A 14,101-nucleotide genomic window follows, 5' to 3' on the forward strand; every position below is an offset into this window, starting at 1 on the left:
TATCTACTTGAATGCCTATATTGTAAATGATATTCTATTTTAGATCAAACAGCAACGTATTCGATCAACTGTCAATCATAGAAGAGGTAAGTTCTTTTTTTCAGCAATTTAATTAAATAGGGTGCTGTATCACTAACATACTATATTAAGGAAACACACATACACACAAAATGTCTTCTAACCATATGAAAAGATTCTTAACATCACTTGCAAACATTGAAATGCAAGTTAAAATGTCATAGCATTTTTTTACATATCAGAATTAAGACCAAAAGAGTGTGATAATACCTCACTGTTAGTGAGGTTATGGTGAAACAGGTGTAATCCTCTTGTGTTAGAAGACACATGAATTGATAAACTCTTACCAAATGGCACTGTTTACCAAAATGTTTTAATGTTCTATTTTTTGATCCACGAATTCCACTAAGAATTTACCGTACACATATATTTAGACTTGTGATCAAACATACAAGTACAAAAATAATTTTGTAATTGTACTTGTCTAGTAATCCAAAGATATCAAAAATACAAAACAAAGTTCCCAATAGTAAACATACAGTTACTAAGCATATATTAATAGTAAAAAGAAATGAAAACATATGTCCACACAAAGACTTGTACACAAATGTTCATACCAACATTATTTGTAACAGCTAAAAAGTGAAAACCATTCAAAAGTCCATCAACTGAAAAATAGATAAGTAGATGTGGTATCCATACAGTGGGATATAAACCAGCCATAGAAAGAATGAAGTCCTGATATCTGCTGCAACATGATTGAACCTCAAAAACAACTAAGTGAAAAAAGCAGCCACAAAAGGCCATATATTGTATGACTCTATTAATATGAAGAACACAGAATAAGCAAATCCACTGAGACCAAAAGTAAATCAGTGGTTGCCTAAGGCAGGAGTAAGGGGAAAAGGATGGGGGTGAGGAAAATAACAGGTCAGCTTTATTTTTGTAGATTAGGATGATGATTGCACTAATACAAGCATACTGATTCCATTGAATTGTACCCTTTTTTTTTTTTTTTGGATCTGCACCACACAGATCTTAGTTCCCCAACCAGGGTTTGAACCTGTGCCCCCTGCCTTAGGAGGGGGTAGTCTTAACCACGGGGCCTCCAGGAAAGTCCCTGAAGTATACTCTTTAAACCAATATATTTCTTACTTGATAAAATAATCTTCAAAAAAATAATCAAAATTTCCATCAATTATGAGATGGGTCAAATAAATTATACTAAATCTATGCAATGGAGAATGACACAGTTATGAAAATTTCATTGCCCTATTTGTGCCAGTAAAGAGAAATCTTCTAAAAAAATTTGTTATAAGAGCAAAGTACAGAATATTGTATGTACTAAGGTCCAATTTATGTGACAAAATGCATGGAGTATTTCTTGAAAGACGCATATGAGACTAGTAACAGTTGTCTTTGGGAAATGGGAGATGGGATATAGAATGTGAGATTTTTCTTTTCAGTATCCCCTCTTATCTTTTCTTAAGCGTTTTACTGTGCATATATTTATTTCACAATAAACTATTTTAAACTATTTTTTTTTTCCTAAGGGAAAAGAGAGGGAAAAAGAAAGTCCGAATCAGTAAGACATGAAATACCCTGCTACGTACGATGGATGTAAAGTGTTGTGGGGCTAACACAGGTGGTGACCGTGCAGACCTACCTTCTGTTTACTATTTAACTAGGAAGAGATTAAATTAAAAAGTGACAAAGTAATTTATGGGAACTTTAAAAAACATAAAATTAGCATAAGAAACCATGTGTGAGTGCTCTGTATGCAGACGAGAGCGTTCTCGCAGCAGCACTCGGCTGCGTGGTGTCAAGCCAGAGGATTAGCAGGGCAACCACACAACACTTAAAAAAAGCCGGTGGCTTGTCAGAAGCTTGCTTGTAGCAAAATGGTCACAGGTGCAGCGTAGCACGTTGTTTCAAGCACAAGTGGAAGTTTAGAAAACGTTTCTTGTGTGTGGCCTTGCTGTGTAGATCTTTGGGCTTCCCTGGTGGCTCGGCAGTAACGAATCTGCAGCAGACACTGGAGCCACGGGTTTGATCCCTGGGTCAGGCAGATCCCTTGGGGGAGGGCATGGCAACCCCCTCCGGCGTTCTCACCTGGAGAACCCTGTGGACAGAGGAGCTGGGCAAGCGATGGCTCATAGGGTCACAAAGAGCTGGACACACATGAAATGACTGATCACACGTGCACATAGATCTGAGTTTCCCTACCGAGGATTGAACCCATGCCCCCTGCATCGGGAGCTCAGAGTCTTAATCACTGCACTGCCAAGGAAGTCCCTAGAAAACTTTTAAAAGAAATCATACTAGGCTATACCTGAAACTAACATGATATTATACGTCAACTATGTCTCAACAAAAATTAAAAGGAAAAAAAGCGTAGTAAGGTTTGATTATCCTAGTCTCTCTACACACAGAGACATAAACGTGCCCTTGAAGGTTTAATAAGAGCTTGTCCCAGGTAGAAAAAAAAATGGTTCTAGGTGCTAGGATGCTTCTTAAGCAGAACACCCACTGTTCGGTAGAAATAGTAGGTACATTCTATTTCTAATTCTCATAGCCATCCTGCATTAGGAAGCAGTAGTCTCATTTTAACGTGCAGGGAATATAAAACCCAGAAAAGCAAAATACATTATCCAGTGCCCTACAACTACTACAAGTTGGGATTGGTAGTCGAACCTAGATCTGAATGATTCCAGCACAAGTATTCTTTCTATCAAACCATTCCACTTCCCATGCTGAAAACTTGCTTCTGGTGTTGTTCAGGAATCAAGAATTGAGAAGGAAACGGCAACCCACTCCAGTATTCTTGCCTAGAAAATTCCATGGACAGAGGAGCCTGGCAGGCTGTAGTCTATGGGATCACAACGAGTCAGACACGACTGAGCACACACACACGGGAATCAAGAAAGTAAAAGCAGTGTTTGTTTGTTCATTACCTCAAGGGCTGGATAAGGAGTTAAACTTCCTGATTCTTAGTCCATTCTAAGATATCCTAACTGATATCCTAATTATGCATATCCTAATTATGCATAATTGGTTTAAGGAAAAGGTTTTGGTTTTTACAGTTGAGATGGGGAGACTGCCATGTATCAATGATGTAGCCACATTAAGTGATAGCTAAGAATAGGAATGTTTATTAAGAACTATAATGTTCAGATGCTTCTGCAAGGTGGGTGTATATGACCATTTCACAGATGAGAAAAGAAAGACTTGGGGATGTCAAGCAGCTTACTCGTGGCCCAAAACTGAGTAATAAACAATTAAATGAATATGAGTGGTGAAGTCTGAATTCAAACTCAAAACTCTCTATTCCAGAACTTTTCATTCTTTCCTCAGCCATGAAGCCACTGAAGTACAAAACAGATATACATAGAAGTGGCAAATATAAGACATTTGTTTCAAGAAATGTGGCTGTGAAGGGAATGAGAAACAGCAGCTGTTAACTAGAGTGAGGGACAAGGAAGTAAGGATCTTGTTGTGTTTCTTTAACGTACAGGCGATCAAACCAGGTTTAAGATGGGAAGTGCATCGTAAAGACTGAAACACAGTCCAGAGCACAGAGTAAGTGCTTAATAATTGTTTCTTACTTGATGAAAGTGAAGGAGTTATTGATTAATGGAGCAGGGTCTATAAAAAAGCAGGCATGTCATGAACCAAGAATGGCAGTTTGTATTGGTAACAATGACATTTTTCCAGAGAATCAGAGGCAAAGGAAATAAGGGAAGCAAGATGTAAGGAGGTGTTAAGTTAGAACAAAAGGTAAATGGGGGTCGTCCAGTAGAGTGTTCTCCATGATCTTGGTAAAATAAAAGGTAAAGTATCCGTGGTGAACGAGGAGGGAGTGAGAGGGTCCGGGAATGTGGGGAGCTTTTAAACAACTGTTATGGTAAACGTGATAAGGTCTCAGTGAGACCAGATTCTGAAGAGGCTGTGTTTAGTTAGGTGTAAATGACTGGCATGGGCAGACAATTGCAAGGGACCCCATCAAATACACACTTAGATTGTTCTTAGTGCAGAGTTGATCAGCCTAGACCCAGGAAATACCAGACAATTGCTAGAGCTTTTTGTCCCATTTGGATGAACAATAGCCATATGTCAACCTACCAGGTGTATAGAAGATAAAAGTTTATATTCCACATTGCCAGTTCACTGGCTAAATCTTGGGGCAGTTTAGTTCAGTTCAGTCACTCAGTTGTGTCCGACTCTTTGCGACCCCATGAACCACAGCACTCCAGGCCTTCCTATCCATCACCAACTGCCAGAGTCTTCTCAAACCCATGTCCTTTGAGTCGGTGATGCCATCCAACCAGATGCCATCCAACCATCTCATCCTCTGTCGTCCCCTTCTCCTTCTGCCCTCAATCTTTCCCAGCATCAGAGTCTTTTCAAATGAGTCAGCTCTTCACATCAGGTGGCCAAAGTATTGGAGTTTCAGCTTCAGCATCAGTCCTTCCAAAAAACACCCAGGACTGATTTCCTTTAGGATGGTCTGGTTGGATCTCCTTGCAATCCAAGGGACTCTCAAGAGTCTTCTCCAACACCACAGTTCAAAAGCATCAATTCTTGGGGCAGGCACATAATAATTCCCCAATAAATAACTGAAGACCTTATAAAAATTCAAACTATGATTTCAAAATAACTCAAGAGAGCTCAGTAATGATTTTTATTTGTCACATCCCTCATCCTTATGTGATCATCTTTTATGTTTATACTATGCTTCACACGTTTCAAGATGCTTTCGATATGTATCAGCTCATCTAATCTTTAAACCTTTATGAAGTATTTGGGGTCATACCACTCCCATTTGACAAATAGAAAAACTAAATCACATGGAAATCAAATGATTTGCTAAAGATAAAGGACTGGTGTAAAGCTGGTGGTAAAATCAGTTTTCTAACATCTGACTCAATTCTAAGACATCCCAACAAAATCATGATTAGAAATTAAGTCTACAGTCAAGGTTTTATGGCAATTGGGGATGATATGATACATTGTTTTGGGGGATGTTTTAATATTTATTTTATTTATTTGGCTGTACTGGGGCTTAGTTGCAGCACATGTGATCTCTGACCTTTCGGTTGTGGCATGCGGACTCTTAGTTGTGGCATACAGGATCTAGTTCCCTAATCAGGGATCAAGCCCGGGCCCCCTGCACTGGGAGTGTGACGTCTTAGCCACTGGACCACCAGGGAAGTCCTCATAGTATCTTTGGTTTTCTTAAGGAATCCATGGATTGAAAAGGAAATCCAGAACCGCAACTCAAGATGCTCCTTAGACCGCATGGACGTGAAGGTTACAAGCACCTTCTTCATCAAAAGTCAACAATGTCAAAATCTAAGGGGTAGATTTCCTGAGTCCTCATAGATCTTCACATTACAAGAGTATTGTCACAATACCCGGAACCAGTATTTATTAAAAAAAAAAAAAAAAAACAAACTCAAGTACAAAGTTTGTGAAATAACACAATTTTCATTTTTTATTATATAAGTATACTACCACTGTCAAAGTTTCTTCGTTAATTATCCCCTCCCCTTCTCCCCACTCATTCCTCCCTTCCCCTTCAATTCTGCTTTTCCATGTATAGTTTTAGATCCTGACATAACGTCACCACTTTGGGTAGCTGGTGTTTCAGTGAACCTGGATCCACCCTTCACGGCGGGGCAGATAACCCCTGGGCACTGCTGGCAGACTCATGGAGGCCCCTGCCAGGCATTTCCTCCTAGTAAAATGACCCGAGTGTTCCACCCATGTGTCAGAGTACATGACTTGTGTAAGGTCTCTACTAAGCTCCCAAAATTAAAGAGAATGAAAAATTCAAATCAGAGGTTGTTAACTTCCCAGATTCTTGAGAGCTGTTTTCATGTTCTAGACAGTTCTGCAATTTCTCTCCCCTTCATTCACAACTCTTCCCATTTTTCTGTAACCAGTATGAACTGCTCCCTACTGTAAGTACGGTCAGTTCTCTTTTGTTTTTGCTATTAAGCATACTTTAAAATTATGGTTAAGAATTGTATTACCAAACTTATTACATCTCTTGTGGAAGTTTGAGTATTACAACTAGGTGTAAGTCAAACTCCCATTCAGCTTTTTAGCAAAATGGCCAGCATCTACTTGAAACCTTAGTTCAGTTCAGTGCAGTCGCTCAGTCGTGTCCAGTTCTTTGCAACCCCATGAACTGCAGCACACCAGGCCTCCCTGTCCATCACCAGCTCCCACAGCTTACTCAAACTCATGTCCCTTGAGCCGGTGATGCCATCCAACCATCTCATCCTCTGTCGTCCCCTTCTCCTCCCACCTTCAATCTTTCCCAGCATCAGGGTCTTTTCCAATGAGTCAGTTCTTCACATCAGGTGGCCAAAGTATTGGAGTTTCAGCTTTAGCATGAGTCCTTCCAATGAATATTCAGGACAGGATTTCCTTTAGGATGGTCTGGTTGGATCTCCTTGCTATCCAAGGGACTCTCAAGAGTCTTCTCCAAAACCATAGTTTAATAGCATCAATTCTTCGGTGCTCAGCTTTCTTTATAGTCCAGGTCTCACATCCATACATGACTACTGAAAAAACCATAGCTTTGACTAGACGGACCTTGCTGGCAAAGTAATGTCTTTGCTTTTTAATATGTTGTCTAGGTTGGAAATAACTTTTATTCCAACAAGCAAGGATCTTTTCATTTCATGGCTGCAGTCACCATCTGCAGTGATTTTGGAGCCCAAGAAAATAAAGTCTGTCACTGTTTCCATTGTTTCCCCATCTATTTTTGCCATGAAGTGATGGGATCAGATGCCGTGATCCTAGTTTTCTGAATGTTGAGCTTTAAGCCAACTTTTTCAGTCTCCTCTTTCACTTTCATCAAGAGGCTCTTTAGTTCTTCTTTGCTTTCTGCCATAAGGGTGGTGTCATCTGCATATCTGAGGTTATTGGTATTTCTCCTGGCAATCTTGATTCCAGCTTGTGCTTCATCCAGCCCAGCATTTCTCATGATGTACTCTGCATATAAGTTAAATAAGCAGGGTGACAATATACTTAAGACCTTAAGCTTTAAGGTCCTATTAAAAGGCCCAGGAACATGATTCCTGAATCTGACTTGGGATGAGAGTGGGCAGTAGGATGTAAACTTCCCTGCTTAGCTCACTGCAGCTGAGCTGTCCTGTACTGTCCAGTAGTCTTGCTGTGTCTGCTACTATGAGGCCCATATCCCTGCACATTTCTCGGAGGAAGAAATTCCAAATGGTCTTTTCAATTCTTGTAAAGCCACAGACTACCTAGGCAATATTGATATCCCTGAGACTTGAGGGATAAGACCCAAATATATAGATAGATAGATTGATCAGAGTTTTGGTTGTTAACTCTCTAGCTTTACATTTCTAATTCTTGATACTAACTAAATTCTAAACTTGTTGTTCTTTCCCTTTGTTGTATTTCATATATTTTAGATCTTTTCATGATTTTATTTCAGGCTCCTCAGTTCCAAATCATGAGACATTTTTCGCCCTGTCAACCTGTATCAGTCATCCATCTTTGGAGCCCCATTTTCCACCAACTCCTGAATGTCTACTTTCCTGCTATCTCATTGTCAAATTCTGAAACGTATGTCTAAAACACCACTTTATTTGAATTCCTTTATAGATTATTTTATAGTCTCCAGAGTTAATATTGCCCTAATAAAACTGAAAACAGTTCAATATTTTACTAAGAGGCAAGGCACCAATTAGAAAAGCTGGACTTATGAAAATCTGCTAGTATGTCCATTTGAACTTATCAATAATTTCCATCTCATGACTTTAAGAGCATGGACAGAACATAGCAGAAAGGGCACAAACATCATAAGATATCAACTAAGTTTTATATTCTGGCTAAGTTTGAATTCCACTTCTGTTGCTTACTGACTCTCTGAAGTTCGGTAGTTTTCTTACTTATCAAATGGAAACTAGATAACAAATACCCAAAGAAATGTTATGTAAGTTAAATAAAATTCCATATGCAAATGCCTAAAATGTTTCCTAGCAAAAAATTGATTTATTATGTTATAATTAATCTCAGAAATTTCCTATAGATTTATTGTTTCTGTTTCTTCTTTATTTGCTTTATTATAACTCAATATCCATTCTTTTCTTCCATCACATCAGACTAGATTTTTGCTTTTGAGAATTCTGATATTATTAATTATATTTTGGCACAATTTTTGAAGTTTACATTAAGATTGTAGAACCAATCATATTATAGTAAGGCAAGTCTACCTGTTTTTTGCCTCCCTGAAAAACTAAGATGCTTTTCCTTAGTATTATTTTGTATGCATGCAAATATATTCCTTGTAGTATTTGAAAGTGACCATAGATTTTGCAAAGCAAAATATCCCATTGCTAAATACTAGTGTAACATAGGAATACTTTAGTGTGTGTTCCCTCAAGCTTAATGAAGAACAAGACACTTATAGTTTAGTGTCTCATTTAGCCTGTCAGATTATCTCTAACAGTTTTCCAAAAGTAATTTGGAAAAACAACCCATCCAATTCTCCATCTCCCAGCTCTCCTTTCCTCTGGTTTGACTGTGCCCTCAGGCACGCCCTCTGGTGGTGGTGGTGAGATGGCTGTCATAGTTCCCTGAGCACCCCTTGGAGTTACAAGTCCAGGCAATCACACTGCTTTTTGGACTGCTCAAGTTATTATAACCTGGGAAGGAGGAGTAGATGCCCGGCAAGAAGAGCAGGGGGCCGCCCCAGCGGCCCCATCAGAAAGCCTCCTAATCCTGTGTAAAGATAAATCCATAGCACATGGAGTTCAGGGTAGGTTGGGTTCTAGTCTACCCAGTTCAGCATTCCCCAAACCATGTCTATAATTTCTCACCTTCAGGCCTTAGATCACTCTCATGTGGTAGAGTCTCCCACTTGTCAAAACATTTTCCATGAAAAGATGTCACAAATGGCTAATAAATAATTTTTATTCTCTTTGGGTAATGGTTTATTAGGGCTTCCCTGGTAGCTCAATCAGTAAAGAATCTGCTTGCAGTGCAAGAGACCCAAGTTCGGTCCCTGAGTCAGGAAGATACCCTGGAGAAGGAAATGGCTATGCACTACAGTATTCTTTCCTGGGAAATCCCATGGGCAGAGGAGCCTGGCGGGCTACAGTCCATGGGGTTGCAAGAATCGGACTCGACCTGGTGACTAAACCACCAATGGTTTATTAATATCCATTCACAGTGGCTTATTCTCTTTGTGTAAAGCTTTCAAGTCACTTACGATTCTATCAAACCATATTATTTATAACTTAAAATAACAAGCTGCATTTTCATCTGTCTCATTCACTAGGATTTTTAATATTTGTTTTATGAAAGAAGAGGTGAGTAATAATACCTTATTAGACAAATGGTCCTGGGACATTGGTAAATAACTTAAGAACAACAATAAACCCGTTAAAAATAGATCCTGATCTCACATCTAATTCCAAAATAAATCACTAATAATTTTTAAAAGTTAAATGTAAAAACATGAATCCAATGAGAAACAGGAGAAAATATAAGGTTAATAATTATGTGTTCTCAGGGTAGGGAAGGCCTTCTTAAATTATCCAATGATAAACTAATTTATCATTAAATTATCCAATTTATCTAGTGACAAATTATCCATGAAAAAATTTACTAATCAAATACAAGAAAAAGTAGTTAGCCTTAAATATCAAAAAACTTTAAGACAAAGAGAGAAAAATATTTCTAACAGATAAATGTAATCAGAAATTTTCATTTATCAGATTTATAAGGGAGCTAATTATCCCTACCTCAACCCCCCAAAAAATGGCTGGCCAAAGAAAACATGAGCTAAGCCTGTGAGATTTTCTCCTGTCAAGGAACGTCACAAGTCAGGGGTGTAGGGACTGGACAATTTTTAAAACTCCAAGAGGACTATAAGAGTGAGGAGAGAGTGAAGTGAAGTGAAGTTGCTTAGTCGTGTCCAACTCTTTGTGACCCCATGGACTGTAGCCAGGCTCCTGAGAGGGTAGTATTTCTAATAATTACCATAAGAGAGGCAGAAATATCTAAAAGGAATTAGGAAACTTTTTGTATAAAATATAAGCAGTAGAAAAGTGGTTGCCAGGGGCTGAGTTGAGGGGAAAAAGGAGAGGTGGTTGGTCAAAGGGTAGAAACTTTCATTTATAAGATGTATAAAGTATGAGGATATAAAGCAGAACATGGTGACTACAGTTGATAACACTATATTGTATAATTGAAATTTGTTTAAGGAGTACAACTTAAGTATTTTTGCCACCCTTCCCAAAAAGATAAATACGTGAAGTGATAGATATATTAATTAACTTGGTGGGGAGAAACCTTTCACAATATATATGTGTATCAAATCATCACATTATACAGTTTAAATATCTTAAAATTTTATTTGTCAATTATACATCAGTAAACTGGGTGGTGGGGGGTGGGGAGAAATGGAACATTTAAAAATCTATGTCCCGTGATACTGAGAGTATTAAATTCTTTAAAGCATTAATTCAACCTACAATGCATTTCCTTCATTATTATGTTTAAAATCCTCATTTCTGCATACTTGGAATGGTCAGTTCTTGCATGGTGAAGATTTGTCTTGATTCACAGTATTTTTTGTTTTGCTTCTTAGGTACCAACAAAGGACCAATGACTTTCTCAACAACTGCTCTACCGCCACCTCCACCATCCCATCCAGCCAGCCAGCCACCATTGCCAGCATCTCACCCAACACAGTTGCCAGCCCCAAGTCTACCTCCCAGAAACATTAAACCTCCCTTAGACCTCAAGTAAGCAAAAGATTATTTCGCCATTTCTTTTTTTTTTTTTTCTTCGCCATTTCTTTGTCAATCTCTTGTCAGGAATTTTCAAATGTGCTTGGCTGAGTGCTGAGGGTTCCGTGTGACTCTGGTGGAGCCACAAAAGTGGTCAGTTAGCAGGGAGAAGAGATGGCTTAGCAAGCTGCTCTCACACCTCCATATCCTTTAGCAATTCTTATTTATCTGCTTTGGCAATGGTTTTCCCCTTAAGAGTTCATTTGAGGAAAATTTCTAGAGCCTTTTTAGAAGTTCTGAAGCATTCTTCAGGTCCACACAGCCACCATCTCCTTAACCTTCATCATCATTTCCACCACCACTACCATTAGCATCACTGCCACCATCATTTTCATCACCACCATCATTTTCATCACCACCATCGTTTTCATCACCACCATCGTTTTCATCACCACCATCATTACTACCAATACCACCACCATATTTTATTGGCGGCCTGTAACGTGCTAGGCACTTTACATATATAATCCTTATGACTTTATTGAGTGGATAGTGTTTTCATCATTTCACAGATGAGTAAATGGAACTTTACAGAAGTTAAGTAACTCTCAATAGCAATAACTGTCAATAGTGTCTGAGTCCACTGTATACTTTTAACCGCTCTGCTAAATAACCTCCTATAAGTAAAAAAATGGAGGTTTTCTCTGAGTAATCAGATTTCTGACTGTGTATTTAAAAAATAGGAAACTTATTCAAGCCCACTCTCACTTTTCTTGGATGGTTCTTTTTAGACATGTCAAAACTGTATATGTTGTTATGCACAGGCTCTTTATCTGTGATTTACCAGAAGAGCTGGTTGAGAAAAAAAAAGCAGAAGACTGGGATAGAATGAAATATTGTTTCAAAGAGAAATAGACAATGGCAAGCATAGATTCTGTTGGCAAGTCAGAGTAGATCTTCTATTTCTTCTTCTAAAAAATTGTTTTGCATGATTATCCTTTACCACAAATATGCCAAAAATATTTAGCTCCAGTTGTTTTTCCTTCACTCCAATCCCCTACCAGATTGATGTTCATTACATTCTAAAGTACTTAATAACCATAAGCCTTATGATAGACTCAGTTAATACCATGTCTGATTGACAGCTTTCCTTCAATGCTGATAATTACAATTTAGAACAGGAGTTGAAAACACACTTGTCAAAAAAAAAAAAAGAAAACACACTTGTCATGGGTAGTTAGTGCTACATTTCACTTTATTAGGCTTTGATGGGGAGTGAGGGGGTGCTGTTGGTTAAAAAGAGAACTCCAACTGAATACAAGATGTTAGAGCAGTTTACTATTTTACATACAGCCTGCATTTTACATTTATGTTAACCACATGCCCTTCCAGACATTCGAGTTTATGAATCCTAGTTTATGACAACCAGCTACCAAAGCAGAATATGAGCCATTTGCCTACTAACATATGAGTGTCAAATAAATATTAACTTAATTAAAATAACTAATATGTGCTCTTATATAAACTTGATTTCTGTATAAATTGCTTTCTTTTCACATGTATTAAATCCTGTGTCTTTATCCTACTCTGAGGAATCTAACCCATTAGATTTTGATCTCAGTACTTTTGAGGCTTATTATATGACTCTATCCCAACAGCTGGCTTTAATTAGGCTTCTGGATCCTGTGTAATTCTAGTGAGAAATTTCAGTAAGTACCTTGAGTATGAATTCTTGATAATTGATAAGGCAAAAAGACTGGTGATTCTTTGACTGAAGAAATCATGCAGGAGGGTTTATCACTATTGCTGTTGTTTGAGCATCCCCGGGACCAGTCCTAGGTTTGGGATCAACCGCAAGGACACTCAGGACCCAGCACACAGGAGTACTCGTGGTTGAGGTTTATCCTAGTCATACTCTTCTAAACTTGGCAGTGGACAGAGTAAAACTGCTCCTTTCTCTAGCTACAAAAATGCAATGCATGTGTAGTATTGCTTCCCAGGGAAGCCTATTAGAGTCATCTTTCCATTGAAAGCTGCCACCTAGGCACCTTCTGCCTAGCAACTACCAAAATACCAGACCTCTAGAAGTAAAGCAGGTGTTCACCGTAAGTCGTGTTGTTTATACAGTCTAGACACAGCAAAGCGCTCTTATCATTAGGCAACTTTTCCTATCAGTGCAAGGAATGCTTTAGAAGCTGAGTTCCCAGATATAAGCCAACAGACTATCTTGGTAGAAGATTCTTTTTAAAATAGCAGCTTCAGGCCTGCTACGTTAACTCTTTTCTGTAAACCTGCCCCCTAGAATTCACTGTGATAAGGTGAGGAATACAAAGTTGTAGAAGGAAGAACGAATTTCAAAGAGACCAGTAGCCTGGACTACTGCATCCTACCGATGTTGGTCAATTTCCCACATATTTAGGAAATTCTTACAAAGTCGAAAAGAGTCCACCAACCATCCAGGTTCAAATGTTTGCCTGTAACATTGCTTACATCAGAAATTAGCAAAATCCATCAGTTGTAATAAATTTAACTTCATCCTTATTTCCATTTTATTAAGGACTCCTAGTTCAAAAATCTGATTCATTTAAGAGTTACCAACTCCTCAAAATGTATACTATCAGAAAAAAAAAAAGATGCTGAGAAACAAGAATTTAGATGTTACATTGCCTAGATATGCTGGAACTGTCACATCTAAAAGTTAAATGTCAGATGAAGATGAAAGCTAAGGAATATCTGTCAGATGATTATTTTTTCAAAAGTAAAAATGTGGTATATGGTGTAAGACTTTCAGGCTTCCATCAGAGAGCCCAAGTAAAATCCAAAATGAAGAAATATCTAGGTTGGAAACTTTCCTGCAAGTAGGGGAAGCTAGAAAAGACACAAAGAGGAAATGAAAGTAAAATGGGTCTTGATAGTCAGACACACAAATTTATATTTCATGCGAGAGGGAAATTTATAGAATGATCTTTAAGTAAAATTGTGAAAGATGGGTGTCTCTGTGCTTTTTCTTTGCACCACTGCCCTTCTAGTAATTATTTTGTGAGGCACCACTTTGTGCCTTTGTAATAGAAGTTCAGGAAATATCAGTGAACAAAATAAAGATCCCTGCTCACATAAAGCAGGGGGCAAGAGTCATAAGGGAAAAAATAAGAAACTAGTAAAGGATATAGAATGTTAGCAAATATCAAGTGATGTGGGATAAAGTAGAGCAGGTTAGGTGGTGTAGTGTGACGGCTGGGGACAGTGTGTTGCAACTTTAAAAGGAGAGATGAGGGTTGCTCGCCTTATAGGAAGTTATACTTGAG

At 38.3% G+C, this 14,101-nt stretch overlaps 1 protein-coding gene across 5 annotated transcripts in view; it reads left to right on the forward strand.

The window, feature by feature from the left end:
- The window catches only part of FYB1 (FYN binding protein 1), a 170,797-nt gene that overhangs the window by 111,866 nt on the left and 44,830 nt on the right, over positions 1-14,101 (forward strand). For all 5 annotated transcript variants that reach the window (XM_061393664.1, XM_061393666.1, XM_061393668.1 and 2 more), the window contains one exon: positions 10,655-10,811. In XM_061393664.1, coding sequence (XP_061249648.1) covers positions 10,655-10,811 — 157 coding nt within the window. The remainder of the gene's footprint in view (positions 1-10,654; positions 10,812-14,101) is intronic.

The sequence above is a fragment of the Bos javanicus genome, chromosome 20 (assembly GCF_032452875.1).
Source record: "Bos javanicus breed banteng chromosome 20, ARS-OSU_banteng_1.0, whole genome shotgun sequence".
NCBI classification, from domain to species: domain Eukaryota; kingdom Metazoa; phylum Chordata; class Mammalia; order Artiodactyla; family Bovidae; genus Bos; species Bos javanicus.